The following is a 21,149-nucleotide window of genomic DNA, read 5'->3' on the forward strand; positions in this document are numbered from 1 at the left end:
TGTTCACGCGTGATATGTGACGGATGGATTGTAATGTCATTGCTAATGTTAATTTATTATCTTTTAATGAGAATATAAATCCAAATTGGATGTCCTTGTTCAGAGAAGGTGAAATTTATTATTTTATAACAACATTATATGAATACATTTACATTTTTGATTGATGAAACGAACTAGGTAAAGTGTTAATTATGCATCTTCGTGATTCATAGTATTTCTCTTGCTTAATCCCGTACGTTACGTTTTTAATTCTACATTTTATATTTACATAAAACAGTGAATACCTAACCTAATTTTAAATATGTGATATTCGTATTGCTCTAGTTTATCGTAGAGCAGAATGTATTTATGAATATCTTGATTTTCTTTTGGTTTCGAATTCGGTACATGGGTTGTGTTTGGAAATGAATTTAGGAAACCTGTTATATTTCTGTGTTACAATATTAATCTTAAAGATACATTTTGTTAAAAATCAAAATATACAAATTAGTACTATTATAATTTGCGAGCCAAACGAATACTCTCCCACACTCCTTACTGTTTCCTAGAAATGAGAAAAATATGTGTAAAGAAATCTTAGTAAAATAATAATAAGGTCTTATATATTCTACTTTACCAATATTATAGAGTTCTAATGAACTTATTCATTTGCGTATATTTACTTAACATATTTCCTTTTCTGAGTATTAATTATATTTGAATATACAAAACTTTCAAGAATGCCCAGCGACATCATATCAAGTTGTTGTTGGTATTCAAGGGACATTCATTACTTACTCGTATTAGAGTTCCTGGAGCAAGTCTGCCTCATGCAGGCATGTCTGTTTGTGCGTCTGACGTGTATCGTTATCGTGAATATAATATTATATTAGCACTTAATAAAATCAATAGGCGTCAAAGACAAAATTAATCAACAAATCTTTTACTCTTTAAAATAATAATTTTTGAGTTAAAATGTTTCAATTTAGACTAAAGTTACAACGTAGGACTGATTAAGAACAATAATTATAAATTCTTATCTTATTTAAAGAAGCAACTAGGCAAGTTTCTTGCCGTTTATCGCTGAAAGCTGCTTTTCGAAACAGTAGCAGAATTGAAATATAGACGATTCAAAAATACTTTATTGTAAAGTTTAGTCTAGTAAAATAGATTTGATTTGCTTTCTTACCCAATTACTAGGGCGATTTAAATCTTTCCAATGGTCGTTCTAATATAACTTTTTACCTTAATGTTAACGAAGAATTATATGTATTGTATTATTTAATTTTGTCTATAAATATTAGTTTTATAAAAATGAGATATAATGAAACTCACGCCTTTTATGGTATTCATGTAAACCTCTTTGAATTAATTAACTGCTTCTGAAAGATATCTATGCAAAAATTATTTAGTCTTATGAAAACAACAGTCTATTTACAATTTGAATTTCCTCTTGTAATGTATTTCATGGCGTGTACTGTTTTCTCACTCGTAGTTTCATATATACATAGAAAGAGTGTTATCGTTCATCCATTGCGTAGGTTGTCTGTGCAATTCAATAGGTACGCGTTCTACTGGTCAGGCAAGTCACAAGAGTTCTAGACATCTGAGTTCTAAGGCCCCAACTATATCGGGATATCGCAATAATAAGCTCTTATTATTCTTCCTTATTTAGGACTTTTTAACTGATTATTTGTATCTGGAGATACATTTAGGAAGCTCAGTCCAAACTCGAAATTCTCGAGATACATTAAAAACTTTAAATTACATATATTCTTGACGAGGGCCATATAACCATAAATGGCAGCATTTGTGTTGGTAATCTATGTAACGTTATGCTGTAATATTCACGGCGAGTTTACGGAAGTCGTGACAGGGTTCGGGAAGCGAGCTTTTGCTAATTGGCTGTAACTGATAGATAAGCAATAAAATCAATTGGGAGGACACCGGCTGCATCTTCAATGATGTCGATGTGGATTCGCGATGCGTCGTGGTCCGGCGCCGGCCCCCGCCACTGGCCCTCATATTTATACGCTAAAGCGGGCAGTGCGCAGAGTTCAAACGCGCGTCGGGCGCTCGAAACAGTAGACGATAGAGAAGAATCGCAACGCGTGGGTAGACGAGGGCGAGTGCAGTGTGCAAGTGCGTGCGGGTCGTGTGTCGCTGAAAGCTCGCGCTGCGAAGCCTCCGAGAACCGCGGCTTCGGGCGAGCGCCCGCCTCGCGTCAGTGCCGGCCCGGCCGTGCCGTAGACATCACGCTCCGCTATATAACAACAGTAACTGTTTATTGCTGGACCACTGTGTCACTATACTCTAACGAATATCCTCTAAGCGACTCCGAGCTGCCTACAGAGTGAACGCGGAAAATTTGTATCTGAAAGTGAGGTAAGTTAAAAGAATAATTATAAATAATAAGGAACTTCAATTCTGAATGTTTTTCCAAAAAATAACACAATATATGAGGAAAAGCCGAAATGTGATGTTTTAAAATACTTTATTAAAAAAAAAAACTACTTAATTAATACTTAGTATAGGAAGTAATACCCAATTATGTTAAAATGTTAACCGATTAAATATCTTCTTAGTATACCAACTTACCGCCAAAAGGACCATTCAATGTACTATACAAAAATGTTTAGAAACCAAATTTTGTCTTCAAGAATGTCATTGGTTTCTTAAATCATCAAAGAATTCAAACAAAAAGGAAAGAATAAATACAATACTCAAGGAAAAATGAAAGGTCTTTAACAATGTATAAAACGTGTAGAGAATGCATATTTGTGCCGCTACAATCGATTTGTTGGAGTCCTTCGGAGTAAATTAATAATTTATGCTATTTATTAGAGTTAAATAGATTAAGTTCAGACTAAAGTAGGCAAATACCGTCATATCTATCGTCGACCGCGTGCCGCGAACGAGCGTAGCGGATTCAATATTTCACACTAACCACCTAATCATTTAATGTTGTACCTACAAAATGTTTATACCATACTTTGCATTACAAATACGAGCTGCATTGAGAATTCAAACTTATTTTGACGATTATATAAATTAGTAGATTTTCACGATGAATCAATAAGTTACGTTTACGATTTTCTAAGTTTTCTTTCAGTATTTTAATTAATTATCGTTTAAAATATATATATATTCAGACGTATACAATTATTTCTGAGATGGTTTTTTGTATTAACTATTATTTGTTTTAATATCAATACAATTAATATTTATCATTTATATTTAAAGTATTCCCTAAATTTCTTATAAATACGAAGACAATATATTCCCTGATTTAAGTATAATATTTAATTTTCGCAGACTTAACTACATATTTTATTATCATAAAAAGTAAATAAAATAATTCAGTAATTTAACACAAGAGCGCGTAACGAATGCCATCCTGCCACAATGGTTTTCCCTGTTCGTTAGTTTTTTGTCCATTATCTGTAAACTCTTTGTAAAGTAATAAGACATAATAGATGTTCGCCGCGACATATAGATAATATAACTTCATAGTTATGTGTATTTTTAGATTAATTTTTTGTCAATTATAATATTAAATTGCCTATAACGGTATATACAATTACTGCTTATAAAAACAAGAATTTTAAATATGAAATAAGCTTCAATGAGAAGATTTTTTCAAATAAATTAATGATATATATTTTTTCTATATTTTGAAATATAAATGCTAATTTATAAAATGCGAGCTAAGTGCTGCAATCTGTATTCAACAAAAAAAAGGATTGAATATAATCTTAATAGTTTAATTTTTTTTTAAATCACCGCTAGAAGCAATTACTTTATATTGCTAGCTTTAGCTGGATGGTATTTATGCCATTACTATATTTAAAGTGGTGGGCTACGAATTTGCGGACACAGCGACGCTTTTGCTTCGCTTCATTGCGCAAAGCTCCGCGCTGCGGGTTCAAGTGCGGGGTGAAGGTTTCATTGTTGCCCTTCGCTTACCAGCCCTTACCCCTGAGATGCGTTGGGGTGCTATATCACATGTTTTGTAACGCTAAGGTTCTTAGGAACAATACCTTTATTTTTATTTACGAAACATATTTTAAAAATAAATATATAGGGATATGTTTTTCAGTAATAATCATAGTAATGGTTTTTTTTTAATTTGAGCAAAAGTTATAAAATATTATTACATTACAAAATATTAATATTTTCTAATTTATGATACATTAAGTGATTCAAAATGTTTAAATTACCATTAAATTAAAGTAATAAAATTATTATTAATAAGATAAGATAATTATTATCGATTACGGTATGTTTTTACTTCACGATTCGTTGTAACCATAAAAATTAAAAAAAAATCGTAAATTATACGGTCAGCCGCAACTTATTAATTACCTTTCATTATACATTTTATATGGTTAAAATATTTTTATATATATATTAACTTATTTACTTATGGTAACGCAATCAGTGACTAAGATGATCTAGCAAGGTCGATAAGTTTCCGATTCTTTTGTTTTATCTAAATGTTTTGCATTTAGTCTACGGAATTACGCTCAGTTGACGGGAGCTAAGTGGCTGAATGACGTTATTTTCTTAACGGCCATGATGTCTATAAGTTTTTATTGTCAAATACAAAAACAAGGTCCGTAACATTAGCTCTTTACTGTGTACAAAGGGCAATGAAAATAATAAGAACGATAATTGCTAATAAATTCATTTGATTATTCTTTTAATTTAAATTCAATAATCTTAGATGGATCGGTTGTTTATATATGAGTAGATGGTGTCAGGGTGAACAATGAATGTTATTAATATTTAACAAATATCCTTAATATTGAAGAACCACTTAAGTGACTCTGCTTTAATGAAACTGTGCGTCAATATGCGCGCGCAGAGTCCCGCCGTGACAGAATGCGCTCGCGACGCGTCGCCGGCGTTGCGGCCACGCGCCGCCGCGCCGCCGCTTCCTGAGAAAATGGCAACTTATGAGGAATTTAATCTGGGTCTTACAGGTGCCAATGACCTACGCAACCTACCGCATTGATGCATGTAATATAATTCAAATTTAACAGTTTTTATCAATACCGGCCATGAGTCAAAAAGCTTGAGAACATCATTTAAAATTATTACATGTTTTTTTTTTTAATCAAGAATATATTATATTATTTGAATAATCTAAAAATAATTTGAAGTCATTTTGTTCCTATAAGAAAACAACAATAAAATATTTCAAATTATTGTGGTGCTGTGCAAAAGCAAGTTCGTCGCGACGAAAGACGCAAGGAACAGAACCGTTACTGTACCACGAAAATGTTGCAAAAAACACATAAACCGTTTCTGTTTCACTTGCTCGTTGTAATCGTACAATTTTGAGACGTGATTTTGATTTTATGGTTACAATGAAATGTATCAACAATGGTCAGGTCCAGCGTACATTTATATTTATAAAATATAATATTATTACACATAAAAAAAATAAAGTAATGATTACTTATTTTAATTTACAGGCTATGTGTGCCTTTATATATTTTCTTGTTGGAAAATCTGTATCTGTTACACGGTAGCATGGTTATTGGTCTCCGATGAAGGGAATTCTAGCGTCGTCGTGTGCGTAAGAAACCTCGGAGCGGGTCGCCACATGAATATCAATATCAGAATATAGCCGAGTCGCAATGCCGGTCACAATGACCGATAAAAGAGAAACACACAAATATGGGCCTACTTGAAGTTCGTTTAAAATTCACATTCAATAGCACCAACGCGCACAGTACGGTGCCACCAAAAGGAATGTAGGTTATGATGTTATTTAGCTTAAGTTTTTTGCCAGTCTAAGTTTTTTATTAGAATATAATCTTCTTTCATTTCAATCAGATTTGTATAAGGCGTGAAAGTACTGACGTCACTGTGCCAAATCTCGCCTCGTTAATATAATATTGCCGCTGTAAATTGAAGTCAAGTACAACCAATTTAAATAAAACCTTCTTCGCTTAATTAAATACTACTAGCAACGTATAATAAAACGGCTAAAACACATTGGCGTTGAAGATAAGTTGATATGTATAGTCAAAAATTAAAAAGTATTTTGTCTATTTTTTATCTTTGAATGCATTTTAAAAATATCTCAAGATGTTGAAGTGATTATGAAAGAATGTAAAAAAATATATACTGTGACCGAAAATGAAATCACTAAATAAGTCAAAAATATTTTTATCGAGAGTCCGCAGTATAAGTACATCACATTTCTTGTATTTCTAAAGAGAAATATCATGATTTACCATGACACAAAACCGTAACACTGCTGTCTCTTTAATAAAGGAAAACGAACATCATAAAGACACCCACACTAAGTGAAACATAGACAAATAATCGCTACAAAATATTTCTGCGAGCCAGTGAGTACAGCATACATAGTTTACGATGTCAAGGTAGAATTTGCCCCAAAAAAGCGTTACCACTTATGATACCAGCCAGCTCGGGCGCATCATGTGCTACCTTACTAAAGAGCTCTTGAGTGCCCAGACTCGTGGCACCCACTCTCTAAATAACAAAGCAAATAGACATGTCCACTTTACCATTTACTAAGTAAAAATTCTCATGTTTTGTTTGCACAGGTCTTTACCAATTAGTATTTGTATCGATATATATGGCTTTGTGTTAGTGAGGTGTGTCTGTTACACTCACTTCAAACTTTGTCTAGGACCTCGCACGCCGAGACGAGAGCGAAGCGTGAGAGACTAAGGAGACTACTTAGCAATGAACATCCATTGTTTGTGTTCAAATAAAAGCGGTTTTGAGTCTTTATATCCCCGTTTGAAAGTGTTACTTCGGCATGACAAAACGTATAGGAACGATAAAAACGTGGTCCCGAAATTGAACTGAAGATGATCTTCAGTTCACGGTGCACTGATTTGAAAAACAAAACAGACAAATTTACAATAAATTATCCTATAATACTTAGTCGTAAATTTATCACAAAATCTTGTGATAAATTCAAATTGTTACTTCAAATGACATAATATAGGTAAAAAATAAGCAAAGATAAGTAATGTACAGGTTATTTTATCGTGATGAACGTGCGATGTCATTGTCCTACGAGTGGATAGGCGTGCACCTCCGCCACCGCGCCACCAGCGTCGACTAACAATTCACGTGACTAACAACTAAGGAACACTTGCAAAATGCAAGATTTTATATTTGTTCGCGACAAAACCATAACGGCACTACGTTTTAAGTGAAAATGTAATGTATGTTTGTGGATTTAAGGAATATTTTTTTTAATTCATCAATTTATCAGCTTAACTCTTCATAATTATTTTATTTATAAAAAATATTCTCAAAAAAATCAAGTGTAATAAGATATTTTTTCAATGAAGATAGTGCCAATACAGTCTCATTAGATGCGCCATTAATGTTTTTATAAAGACACAAACATACCTAGTAGCCTTTAAAGTAGAAAATACAAATGCTCCTGAGGTTGTATATTTGCGTGACTTTGCTGAGATAAAATTGAATCCATTAGGACTCATTTATAGCCTCAGCGGCTAAGTGATACCTAATAGCAATCTAGCAGCACCACTCGCTCGGAGCCTTATTACATCAATCTACCTAAGTCGATCGTTAGTTGGATGTATTAATTTGCAGTGGTACGACTACTTCCTAATTCAAAATGCTTCCCTGAATTGCTTTTAGATCTTCGTGCTAGCATCTTCACCTTGAAGTGTATACAGGCGTTTTTTATTCTAGTTTTTCTAACCGGTAATAATAATACTTATAAACATATTGTTCCTTTAGTGTTTTGATGCTGAAGCTAATCACGACTGTTCAAATATAAAAAAAGCCGATTATGGTATTTTGATATAAAGAAGTGACGTAACTTTTAACGTTTCCTTAACTAAACCTTTTGTTCGAATAAAGCACAAACATGATATCATTTGTTTAAAAAAATTACGGTAATTATATTTTCATTTATAAACAAATAGAATACTGGCCCTTATTGTATAAATCTATTCGGAAAAAATCCTTTTAGGACTAAAAACTATGCATTAGTTGCCTATTCAATGAGTAGTAGGCGTTGGCGACTATTAAACTCAAGCAAAGTGATTTTCACGTCCGTAACCAGCCAGCTATGACCACTATGTTTCGTACTCCAAGTATATTTCAATTAAATGCATTAAATCACTCGTATTATTATTCAACTTTACTTCTTCAACCGTTTTCATCGTCTGGTAGATATTATATACTTTAAACGTAATAAATAAGCTTATCATTAGTATTATATAGCTAATTAATACACCACATAATAGAAGTAACCTCTTTGCACTGTATCATTTTAATTATAGTTTTATAGATATTTAAAAAAAAACACTGGAAACAGCAGCTTTTGTGCAATATAGTCGAATGGTATATTAGCTTCTGTGAGTATAGACGGCGAGATCTATGAGCCTGATATTGCCAAGTCAGTAATAATATGTACTTAAAAAATAAATCAAAGTCTTGGTAGAATTATTTAAAAAATAAGAATCACATTCTTCTTAAACAACCTATGATATTGGAAAATTAATGACCACTGCTATTTCCTAATCAAAGCATCTATGTAACGGGTTTCAACGGATCTTTGGTAGACAAAGCGCATTTAGAGAGCATAAGCACACCGGATTTACTTTACGAAATTGTATGTTATTATTGAACATTATAAGTTTAAAATATAAAGTTCATTATATACCTGATCCTTAGCAATAAGCTTAAGTAATAATGATTTATCTTTGTAAGAAGCGTGTCAATAGACAGATATTGCTATTTTTTTAGATTACATTTTACACCTAAGAAAATTGTTTCGAGTAGGTACGTACGAAAGTCAGTTTTTTTCATGGATCTAAATCAATTTGAACGTCCATTTCAGTTTATGACTAGCGTCATGTCAAATGATATCAAAACACTACACGTTTCAGATATCAATTATATCCACTGTAGTATATTTAGTAACACAACCTAAATCGAATATTGATACAATTTTAGTAATATGTAAAAGGTTTTATTTAAGGTATTCTGTGTATTAAATACACGATTCGATACGGTAAACTGCGGCATCTTCATAACGGTACAAAACAACATTTAATACGTCTTGTTGCATAAAGCGAGTATAAGTAAAACAAGGTAATTTCCGGTCCCAGGCCCTCTTTTTATGATTATTGGATATTAAACTTGACATGAAAAGATTTTACAACATTTCGGTACATTTAATACGAGGTCAAATTGCTTCGATTGCTTTATTTATATTTTGTTTTCTGTTGTTAATTTAAGTATCATTCCAAATGTAATTTATATAATTTACCTAATTGTTTAATCATTTTTTAACAGTATATATTAAATTTCTTATTTTAAGTTTTTAGTTTGATAACTAATGGGATAAACAATAATTTTAGATGCTTTCATAATTTATTTGTTAGCAATTTCATTTTCATTATCAATTTCCCATTACAAAAGTTTTCGGAAGTTCTTTTACAAGACTCCCCGTTTTGTGGTCCCCATTGTACGGGCGTGTTTTTATGTACGTAAATCGCATGCCTAAACTTTTTATCTAACTATAAATATAAAAAAATCCAAGTAAGTAATCAGATTTTTGCGTTTTCTGAACTACATTTTTAACAAGCATTTACTGGTAAGAGTATAAATAAGTATATTGCTATAATCAATAGAAAGAAAGTCGATGTTGACGTGCCGTTGTCGATGGCCCTCACTATCACCAGATAGGTTGCGCGGGCGCGGCCAACCGCCGCTATTGTAGTTCCGACTTACTAAATCAATATTTGCGCAGATGTCGGCGTAAGAGCATACTATGCTTGTAGCGACCTAAAATTCATACAGCTTATATGGCAATGTTAGCGGTAAATTTTCTCGGCAGCTACTTGTAATCCTTCAAATGTGGGTCGGTACTGCACGCATAACTTGACCCCGGCCATGGTGGGCGCAAGTCAGTTTGTTTAAGATCAAACCTAGATAGCGGTCTCTAATCATATGATTCCAACATCTATTTTTGGCACAAACTTTACGCGTAATTGCAATAAAATTTTAAGTAAACTTTATATGTTTATTTAACTATAAAAGGATTTTAAAGGACCTTAATAATATAAATATAAGAATATACTAAAGAGCATTATTTCATTGTAGTCCGTAGCTAGCCTTCTATGTTTACAAGTGAACACATTAGGTACGTAAACCATCAAGTCATAAAAATTCCTCCTCTATTTTAATTTGTAATAAATAGCTAATTAAAATAGCCTTTAATCGCATTTATTCATGGTTCTCGCATCGTGTAAGTGCATTCCTGGATAATGATGGTTCTGGGTTATATCGCACAAGTAATACTCGATCATAATTACCTTATGTTACTGGCAAATAAAGAAGATTAAGTATATTACGTACGCAATTTATTGGCTTTGCCGTAAGGGTTAAAGTCTACTGGTCTCTGACACACGTTTGGTTTAATATTTTTTTCTTGTGCGGTTTCTTAGTGAAAACGAAGTATATAATTTTCAAAGTTATGACCACGATTCCCGTGTAATATGATAATGCATCGTATAAATATTTCATGTCTAGTCTCTTTATCGTTTTTGCACTAGAACCAGTTTCTTGAACTCAGAGCAGTTTTATGCAAAAAATGAAGCATTTACAGCCCATTGTTTTTTTTCTGTCACGGTTAGTAAACCAAGGATAAGTTTGTTCTTTTTAACGTTAAATCTATTTCAAATATTTCAGATAACTTAACATTGTATACATATTTTTTTATTACTTCAACACAAAATTATTCTGCTTTAAGTTGAAACAATGTGTGCTTATGGCGTCGGTTGGGATTGAATCCTGTACAAATATGTCCATACCAGAATCAATAGTAAGTTTGAGGTATTTAAACTTCAGTTATGTCGTTCAGCTTGTAAACAATGTTTGAGGCAATAAAACGGTTAACGGAAAATGCTTGTGAAGTAAAATCTGCTACGTGCCTATGCTAGCTCGTTTAAAGCTTAGTTCTGACATTCGTTTGTAAGTACTTGCCATTCATTCCTTACATAGAGATATGGCCGGTAATGACTGGTCGGCCGGTTAGTTATCGGCTAGGTGCTCGTAAACACTGCTCAACACGAAGCATTAGAACATTGCTGCGAACTCTAGTCAATGGGCATCACGCCGGGCACATTCACTTCCTGATGGCTAGTTATTCACACAAATAAATCCTTCACTCGTAGTAAACAACATCAGATAAAACGAAACAGACGGAATACAGTTATCCGATTTCAAGTAAAAGGATATCAGATTCAAAGGTCACCTCTTAAATGTACAGATCCCATTGGCAGGGGAAACAGGGGTGTTCGAGAGTGTAGGTCACAGAGGGTCAGCGGGCACTGCAATAACTATCAAAGAATATTCGAATCCCAACGGGTCGTAAAGTATGAGGGTTGCATGGTAACTATCCAATTATTTGTAAGAGTCATTACGAAAATACGGTTATAACTAATAGCTGTGATCTTATCCATAAGGATGTATCTTTATGTATATTTCCTGCAAACATAAATACTTTTTGTAAAATGACATCAAAAATATATAGTATATACTGATTAATTAATTATTATTCACTTAGGGCCACTAGCTCTCCTTAAGATTAGCCCTCCTTAATTTAAATGTAGCACGATAAATTGAAATGTTAATGTAAAAACAAAGTAAATGAAATATGTATGGCTAATTATACAATGATAACGCGAGAGCTGTATGCTAATAAGAAGTTGTGTGAGGGTTAGTCGGTAGATATGCACGAGCGTACCTGGGTGGCGGGTGTAGCGGTACGGCGGTGACCGCGGGGCACGCAGGGCAACGCTCAGCGTGTGAGCCGCGCGGCCGCGCAACAATCGCGAATTCACTAAGCCTAGCAACAGCACTCACACCACAACCACTTTCTACAAGTACACAGACATGAGCGCATACGAGCTTTTAGCTTGAACGACTTAAAAATGCACCTCCCGCTTAGTATTTTTATTTTATTTCTACATAAAAAAGCGCCCTGAATTAAAATGTTCTGTATTTTTTTTTTGTGAACGATAACTTAATCGTATGCTTATGGTATACATAATCAAGTAAACGTAAGTAACCCGCCGTTAATGTCAGCCACTCCTGAAATCCACAAGATTCGTATAAAAAAACGAATCTTGATTTAATTTTCAATGCAAATGTCTGATCAGTGGAAATTCTGTCACGATGCGAGCGAAATTTTAATGTGCAAACGAATTCATGCGAATTATATCATTCGTTTAAAGATAAATCGAAATCACGAAATAGCATAATAATAAGATAATTCTTTGGTGTTTGAGTTGAATTATAACACGCCTTAACGGTGAAGAGACGTCTAGCGCGGATTTACCTAAATTATTCGGAATACGTTGACGATACGTGCGAGCGGTGTGCCGACGCATGATCCGATATCGCGTTCCCCCTGCCGCCTTCTTGCGTCCACATTCCCAATTTGTAAAAGCAGACCAATGTAGAGCGTGAGATATTTCTACATTATTCTGTCAGTGTCCTAGGCTGTTTTTAATTTATAAAGCGAGATAGTATAGTAATTCAACCTGAAAGTTTGCTAAAATTTGCTTTGCTTGCACAATACTTTATATGTTAATAGGGTAGGTATTTCAAGTAATACACATGTAGTCAGAGGTTTTTTATAGATAAAATGAAAAAGGTCTTTTAAAAACCAAGAACTGTTACGTCAGACTAGATAGCTTTTATTTGTATCATCTGACACAAAATTTGCACGGGTCAACGAACTATGAATACGCGAGGGAAACTAATATTTGCTTTCTTCCTACCCATTTCCCTGGGAGACACTCACCCTGTCATGTGAATTTACTTCCACCCGACTGCCCTAGATCCTCTTATTCCTTATTATATTTGATGTACCGGAGTAAGTATATTTACTTTACATAAATGCTTTATGAGTACATTTAAAAGACATAATATTTTGTACCGATTACATTTTGAACGATCGCAATTTGTGATAAAAAATAAAATACATTCATAATTACCCAATTATCTATCAATTATCATCTACTACTATAATTATAGAAAATGTATTAAATATGATTACAGTAATTAGTTTTAAACTATGGGTTATACGAACTATGGCGCCATATTATACTTAATATGCACATGACTCCGTGTACTCGTATGCCGTTAATCGACCGCTACACTTTAGCGACAATTATCGCCTAATAACGATGTAGTGGGACCATGTATCCGAATCTAATAACAAGTCGACGTCGCCATGTCCACGACTTCTATGCTAATCACCCGTAATTTACGACGGTTGATAATCGCGACTTGCGTACGTGAGTGCATTGTGCGAACGGCAGCGCGCGCACTGGATGTCTGAACGTAGCACGAACACGCCCGTTGCTTTACAATGTGACACCTCACTGATCGATCTTAAATATTTAAGCGCTTCTATTATCTTCATTTCCACTAATGTTTATGGCAGTTGACATTTCATAGAAATTATGTATAGAATTATTTTATTGATTAGGTTGTCTATTTGTAGTGTACCAAGGGCTTATCTACAAATATTAACCTTTATTTATTTTACTTATATATCTAAAATCAATTTAAGAAGAAAGGGAATAGGGAAGCGTATTTTATTGAACTTACAATCAATAAAGAATAATGCATTGTGATGCTTCGATATTGGAGCAGTTGTTCATGTTCGAAATTGGTGTCAATGCTCGCTGCGGTTGCAGTGCTCCGAAATTATGTGTTGGGCAACACTGCCGAGTGCGGACACGCGGCCCGGCCACCGACCCACGTCTCGATCGCCCAAAGCCCTTCCGATCACATTCAATCATTCATACTACTACCTACCTACTTTTATAATGTCAATATTATTATTTTTGCAATTAAAATTAAAAATGTAACAGCGGAACTGTTTTATTGAGTGCTTAGTTTCTTATTAATTTGGTTTACTAGCTTTTTAATTTCTTAAAAGTTTTAGATTCTGGCGCTTGTCAGTTGAAATGCCTTTTATGAAAAAACAGTACGTCAAATTATGCTTGGGAAGTGGGTTTCTATTGTACATTAAAAATAACGGTGTTTCCACTTTTAAGTCATTTTATGATTATATCAATTCCATTACTTATGAACAAAATTATTCTTATACAACTATTAACAAGGTACACGCAGTAATTGAAAAAAATATATTAATTACTTTGATGGCAATACATTTTGTACGATGTAACAACAGGAATTGTTATTTGTTCAAAATATTACTCGAAATGTAATAACATACTTATCAATGTGTGAACCTCTTAATGTCCCGAACACTTGGTACTCTTGCTAAAGCAAATAAATAGATAGTGGTGTATCGTCCGCGCCCTCACCCTCCCAGGGAAGGTGACTTGCGAAGAGTGTCTAGACGGAGGGACCCCCTATCTGCGAATAGAATGACGTTCTATTTATCTAAGATGAACTTAAATTGAGTTAACTGTGAAAGGTACCTCAAGGAAGACTTTTACCAAAATATATTTTTTAGAAGATTGCAAAAAGTATTATTATTTATAGCCAAATTTCTTTTACTTTTTGTATGAAAACTGCTGGTAGGAAAATGCAGGGAATATAAAAGAAGTATATAAAAGCAAAAAAAAAACAGAGAGCATCCCCCTTTTGTTCTACATCTAAGGCGAGAATTTTTTAAAAGGTAAAAGGCACTGTAAGCGATATGTAAAGAATACTTAGAGAACTCGTAGCGCAGGTAGGTTATGTAAATACACATACATACATATGTGCGCAGAACCACGGACGAGCTCATGTGTTCCCACGGTAACTCTCGGGTATAGCAACGGAGCTGAGTAACAATAATTTTGCCCTATAGTTATTGACTCTTGAAGTACGAGCCATAAATACAAGTTGGCTGCTTGGAGAGTAACTGCACAACTCGCTATAACATGTATTCGTAATACTTATCAAGCCTTTATGATTCTATAAGCTCACAACTTTATTGTCTAGGGAAGAAATTCTAAGAAACTATTTTCTATGGAACAGAACGTATAGCCATACTTCTTTTTACAGCGCCTTGATCAGTTACATAGAATAATAATCAAAATAAATTAATTAAGGGCTTAATTTGTAAATACTCTCAATAGGAAATAAAGCATTTAGATTAAGATTAATAAGCCATTTGAGCCGTACCATAAACCGAATTATTTGTTTAGGTAAGTTTGTAATTTTTTTTTTAATTCTTAATAATAATAGGAACGAAGATTTTTCAACAATATCTTTTAAAATAATTTGTCATCTAATTCCCTAAAGTTGGTGTCTTTACAAATTATATTTTCTACTGGTTATGGAATTCGAAGCCCCATTCATCCATCAGTAGTTAATATCTGAATTTACGAGCTAGTCAAAATAAAAAGCATTTTTTTCATTATAGTATAGTAACAGCCGTTAATATCTTATAACTGGGAAACGTCTTCCTCTCCTATGAAGGTAAATCTCATTCCACACTTAATTTTCAACACCATCTTTATAATATGACCAATATATATTTAGTACAATAGTAGCTCTTTTATGATTCGTGTTGAAAATATGTCACTTAACCTTTTATATGTATTTTGTTTTATTGTGGATTTATTCTTAGAGAAAACGGTTATCGCATATATTTTTATTATTACATATACATGATACGCATATAATATACAGAAACGTATTTAATGAAGTATATTAATATTAAGATATATTTTATTTCAAATAACATACTCAAAATTATCACATTTACAGCTTGTCGACGCGCATGATAACGTAATGCATTATTATGACAAATAAGACGAAACGAACACATTACCAATAAAGATCAATGTACGTATCCGGCCGTTATAAAAACATCTTATTTATAGAAATGTGTGCATCGGGGTGCACACACGCGTCACGGGCGACCCTCGCTCCCTCCACTCGAAACGTTGTTCCACGACACATATTCCCGCTCGCGTGTCGCCCCTACCTCCCACCTTACCTCTATTTATTACATCTAACCATAAACACTACCAACGAAGAACACTCTACGATTTTTAGAGCATTCTTATGGACCCTGCATAATGTTCTAAGCCTCTCATTAAAACAAAAACAAATTTCACCCTCCTTAAAGTTTTCTCAAAACATTTTGTTTTCATCGCTTAAGAGAGCTTAATAGGCTCACTTCGCAGGGACTGTGCTACTTTCGCTCGCTACGAACTTTTTTAATATTCGTACTTGTACCCACTGAGTGGATTTGGTTTCCTTAGATTTTATATTAATTGCGTCATTAAGTGATCGATAATATTGTAAATATAAATTCACTTCAAGAAATTCGATTTCCTTTTTTTTAAAGACATCTTTATAAATAAGCATAGGTATTGTACCTATGTTTATTTATAATATCTGTCACATATCAAAATGTCAAAATAATAAGACTGTAGAAACTTTAATTATATTTGTTATTTAAATTACATCTGACTTAATAAACGATTTAAAATGTATCGACGGACGACGTTGACCCCGGTTCTCGGTTCTTGAATGTGAAAACTTCAAATTGTGATTTGTAATAACTATAATCTCTATTTAGAGCCTCGTAACCAGAGAGTATTCCTATTTGTGTACAAAGCTATAAATATAAAGGGATAATAGTGTATCGACACTTTAGAGATTTCCTAATACAAGTACCTATAAATTTCGACTTATATAACCGACGCGTCGGTATAAATTAAAGTTATCCCTTTAGACAGGAAAGGACTAGCCATAAATAAAAATTAAATGTCATATAATTTTAAAATACTGTTAGGTAATATACTATATTTTCTTATTCATAAAAACTTAGAATGCATTATGTCAATAATTTATTTTAAATGTCCAATACTCCGTAAGTAGCATTTAGATTTTTAACCTTGTAAGTATTATAAGCTGTGATTCTATTTGTTACAGACGGGTTTTGCGGCAGATGGATCGGAGGCGCGCGGCGGCAGCGCTGCTCGCGCTGGCCGCGTGCATCGCGTGCTCATCAGCAGGTTTGTGTTGTCTACATGCATGCGTTACATAAACACTATACTTACATACTAAATTACAGATATAAGACCCTCAGTATATATTATCTCCATTAAATAACCATATTTTAAAAAATATAGCAGCAGATATGTTTTGTATCAAGTAATTTATATAAAAACCTCTGCGGAATGAACTTAGTTTATAGAATCTATAAATACTAATATAACGGGTAGGTAATACAAAACGTTAGATATACAAGTGTTAAAAATTTACATTTGATTTATTAATGACGATACATTAAATTCAACAGGAGAACAGGTAGAACCGTTGTATTGTCTCGTGACCTAGAATAGGTCTAGCTATTCTTGAGATGTTCGTGAGCGATATCTGTCGCCGCTTGTGCCGACGTCGCCAAAGCTACTGTTATCGCTAACGTTACCACTAAAATACTCTGAAACATAAAAAAATAACACTGTCGAAATGCACTCGCTAAATAAATTTAAAACAAGTTTCCGAGGTTATTGATCTATAGATAAATTATGCAATACAAGTATGTTTATCTTGTTTTAAGAACGGTTTTTAAAGAACGCGAGCTTAACATAAAGCATTTTCCGTAAAGCATTTATAGAAATATAGATGTATATTATTTATAAATTAAAAATGTGTGACTGAAATGCAAATATTAAACGTACGTGACGTTCACTGGTTTATAATTCAATTTAAATCAATTGAGCTGGGTCACCCAGCCCAATTACTTTACATTGTTTATCTTGGGAAGATCTGCGTGAACGTAGGTAACAGTTACCTGCGCATACCATTAGATAATACTATTTTAGTCCACAAAGACTTAGTATCCGCAGCACGGTTACTTCAAAGAATTCGTACTGAATTTATGTTTTACATAGGAAGTATATTCAAATGCGGCCTACAATGTTTAGGTCTACCGTGTGAACTTCATCACGCATGGCGACCACGACAACATTCATTCATTGAAACAACAATCCATATTAATGTAGTGCAAATTTTAAATTCATGCTACCTCCTCATTTCGATTGCTTCGCCCATGTTTCTAAGCGCACGATTTTGCATAAGTAGTTTTTTGTTCGTGCAAAGCCATTTTTAACCGCGTATTTACTTATGATATAATCTTTTTATTTAATCACATGAGAAAGGGAACGGTTCATCGTAATCACATAATTTTTTCGTTAAAAATATAATTGCAACCTCCTTAATAACTTACGTGGGTTGATTAACAAGTCGGCAAATACAGAATAAAATAATATTTAATGGAAATACAACTTTCTCTAAGATCATAAATCCCGTTCTATGGTAATCATTTTGATTCTATGATTGATACTAATCGCGATCAAGGAAAAAATATAATTTATTTTTAAATAACAAAAGTGGACGCAAACTACATTCCTGGTGACCGTTAGGTGGACCAGCAAACATCGTGCTACGCAGGCGCGGCAACAAACGTACGTTTAACAGATCTATCTAGTGAACAATACGACCACGCTATAATCAATAACAAAATTAAACTAATGTTATTTATTATTAATATGATATATTAGTAACTAGGAGTGTTAAAATTTTAATGAAATATAATAATAAATGAAAATTGAATATACCTATGGCACTTGTAACCATAAATATTTTTCCAATAAACTATATGGCAAAGTAATGGGCGTCGTTGCCACAAAGTTAACGGCACCATAACTCGCTGCATCATAACCGAAAATCGATTACATACTAAGAATCTCCTGCGGCGTATGACTTATGCCCTCGGATCGAAACGGCAAAACTGCGGTTCCGACGTTAACGACGTTCTCCGTTACTTTAATTACAGCTTTGTCGTCCCACCGCTAGCTTGCAGTAATTATACGCAGTAAAACGGATATGTAAAACGACTTATGACGATGACCGATCGCGACTTTCGAGTGATTTGCAGTTAATATCCTGTCCAGCTGTAATGCTCCTAATAAGTCAGCTCATAAAAGCAGCAGTAAAATATTCTCAGAACATTCTACATTTACAACTTTGCTATATTACATACCTATTATTATTTTAACTATCAACGTAACCATAGACAATTTTACAACTTAATGGATTATACATGAACTATGAATAAGTATAATTTATTCCCAGAAGAGGTTAATTATTATTGGCATTTTAATTGACTAGTAATTTTACCCGGGAAGAAATGGAAATGGATGGGTCTTTTTCTGATAAGTTTTTTGTAATGATTAATGTAATTTTTCTAGACAATGAACATAAATAGATTTTTTTTTAATACAGTAATGTCTTTATTTAAGTTTTTCTTATTTATTTTTTGTATATTGATTGTTTTTGTAAATGGCTGTTAAGTTATTAAATTTATATGAAAAATTTAAACATATAGATACCGTAGACATATTCGTTAATAATAATTTTACTTGTTTTTCAGCACCGACAGCTAATGACCAGACTGCGTTAGAGTTAATGGATGGTAAGAATAACATAATCATAATTTAATCAAATATACACTTCAAATAAATATCTCCCAAGTATTCGGGTCATTACATTTTCCGGATGGAGGCTTTTTTAATACGTTGTCTTCATATTGATTAGTTTAATTTTAAATATTTACCTTCAAAACAAACTGCGTGTCATTTTTGGGCTTTAGAAAACATCATCCAACATATTGTTTGACAGTAATTTCTTATTTTTTCATTTTATAATGATTTTTTTATGTGAAACCACAAAACATTTCTGTTTCTTATTTAAAATAAAATTAATCACTACAAATCGTTAAAAACAAACAGACATATATTAATAAATCCAATATGGAGACTTATATATGAATCTTGAGTTATTGGTCAAACGCAAATTACAGAATCCTTATTCTGTACGGAACACATTCATAATTTAATATAGTTTCTTCTGGTTAATAAGCGTTTGTAATCTTGAAGTCTATTATAATTCAATTAATTTTAAAGCATTTATTTCAGTTTTCAATTGAAAGGCGTGATATTTATACTAATTACTATAGTAAAAATTACATCATTATACTTATGACATATTCGTCTTTTTAACAAGCCTTAAAGTTGTAACACTTTTTTATTGCCCGTTAGTTTCAAGATTCTTTCATTTTATTCTGAAACGTATTACTTGAAATACTCCACAAAATATATAAAGGTTACAAAAAATGTTATTGTATTAGTAGTTCGATCTGTTACAAGTATTTATTTATTTATTTATTCTTTATTGGAACCAAACTTAAAACTAAAAATTACGATATTGCTACACAAAGTTGCATGACGTGCAACAGGCGGTATTGCAATTCTAGCAGTTCACATTGTTTCCGAAATAATGAAAGAAAAAAAACGTGAAAATTCTTTCAAATTATTTAGAATACATATTTATATACTTAGAGTACATCTTTTCATTTATTTTCTATATTACAGGTCCGACCGAAGGATGTTATTACAACTTTCAGCATTACGGAGAAGGCGACAGGATTATGACAAACGAACCCTGTCTCAACTGCACGTGTCATAATCGGATGCTTATGTGCTACTTAAGAGTATGCCCATTTACAAAGCCTATTGGCCAAGATTGCACAGTGGAGAAACGAGCCGACCAGTGCTGTCCTATCGTCACTTGCCCTGACGGTTAGTCCTGATTGTATTTGAGACAATTATAATTATAATAATGAATAATTAAGATATGTTCTTTATTTTTCTTCATATTATCGATTACATAAAGTACATATATATTAAACAATGTTTCGTAAATATAATAAATAAAAATCGTATTTATTTAAGGTTCCGAGATATAATTTGTAGGATGATATTAGACTCAGTTCACTTTAAAACAATTGATAATTATTAGTTCCAGTTGACTTACTAACTTCGACTTCGACATCTTCGCCTGCTGAATATGGAACAACTGGTGTTGGAAAACTTGACAAATACGGCTGTAGTATTAACGGAAAATACTTCTCTGAAGGTGCTAAAGTACCGTCGACTCCGAATAAACCTTGCGAACATTGCTACTGTATTCGCAATATGACGACGTGTGTTATGCAAGAGTGTACTTTACATGTGGATGGCTGTACTCCTATTTATCATAAGGATGTGTGCTGTCCAGTACGGTATTCTTGTGGTAAATAT

General features: G+C 33.1%; 1 protein-coding gene across 1 annotated transcript in view; it reads left to right on the forward strand.

The window, feature by feature from the left end:
• The first annotated feature begins 2,040 nt into the window (after positions 1-2,040).
• The window catches only part of LOC113399941 (mucin-2), a 28,341-nt gene continuing 9,232 nt past the window's right edge, over positions 2,041-21,149 (forward strand). Inside the window, exons 1-5 of the mRNA XM_026639252.2 lie at positions 2,041-2,364; positions 16,936-17,018; positions 19,442-19,483; positions 20,442-20,648; positions 20,869-21,141. Of these exons, the coding sequence (XP_026495037.2) occupies positions 16,952-17,018; positions 19,442-19,483; positions 20,442-20,648; positions 20,869-21,141 (589 nt within the window). The 5' untranslated portion in view covers positions 2,041-2,364; positions 16,936-16,951. The remainder of the gene's footprint in view (positions 2,365-16,935; positions 17,019-19,441; positions 19,484-20,441; positions 20,649-20,868; positions 21,142-21,149) is intronic.

The sequence above is a fragment of the Vanessa tameamea genome, chromosome 8 (genome assembly GCF_037043105.1).
Source record: "Vanessa tameamea isolate UH-Manoa-2023 chromosome 8, ilVanTame1 primary haplotype, whole genome shotgun sequence".
In the NCBI taxonomy this organism is placed as follows: domain Eukaryota; kingdom Metazoa; phylum Arthropoda; class Insecta; order Lepidoptera; family Nymphalidae; genus Vanessa; species Vanessa tameamea.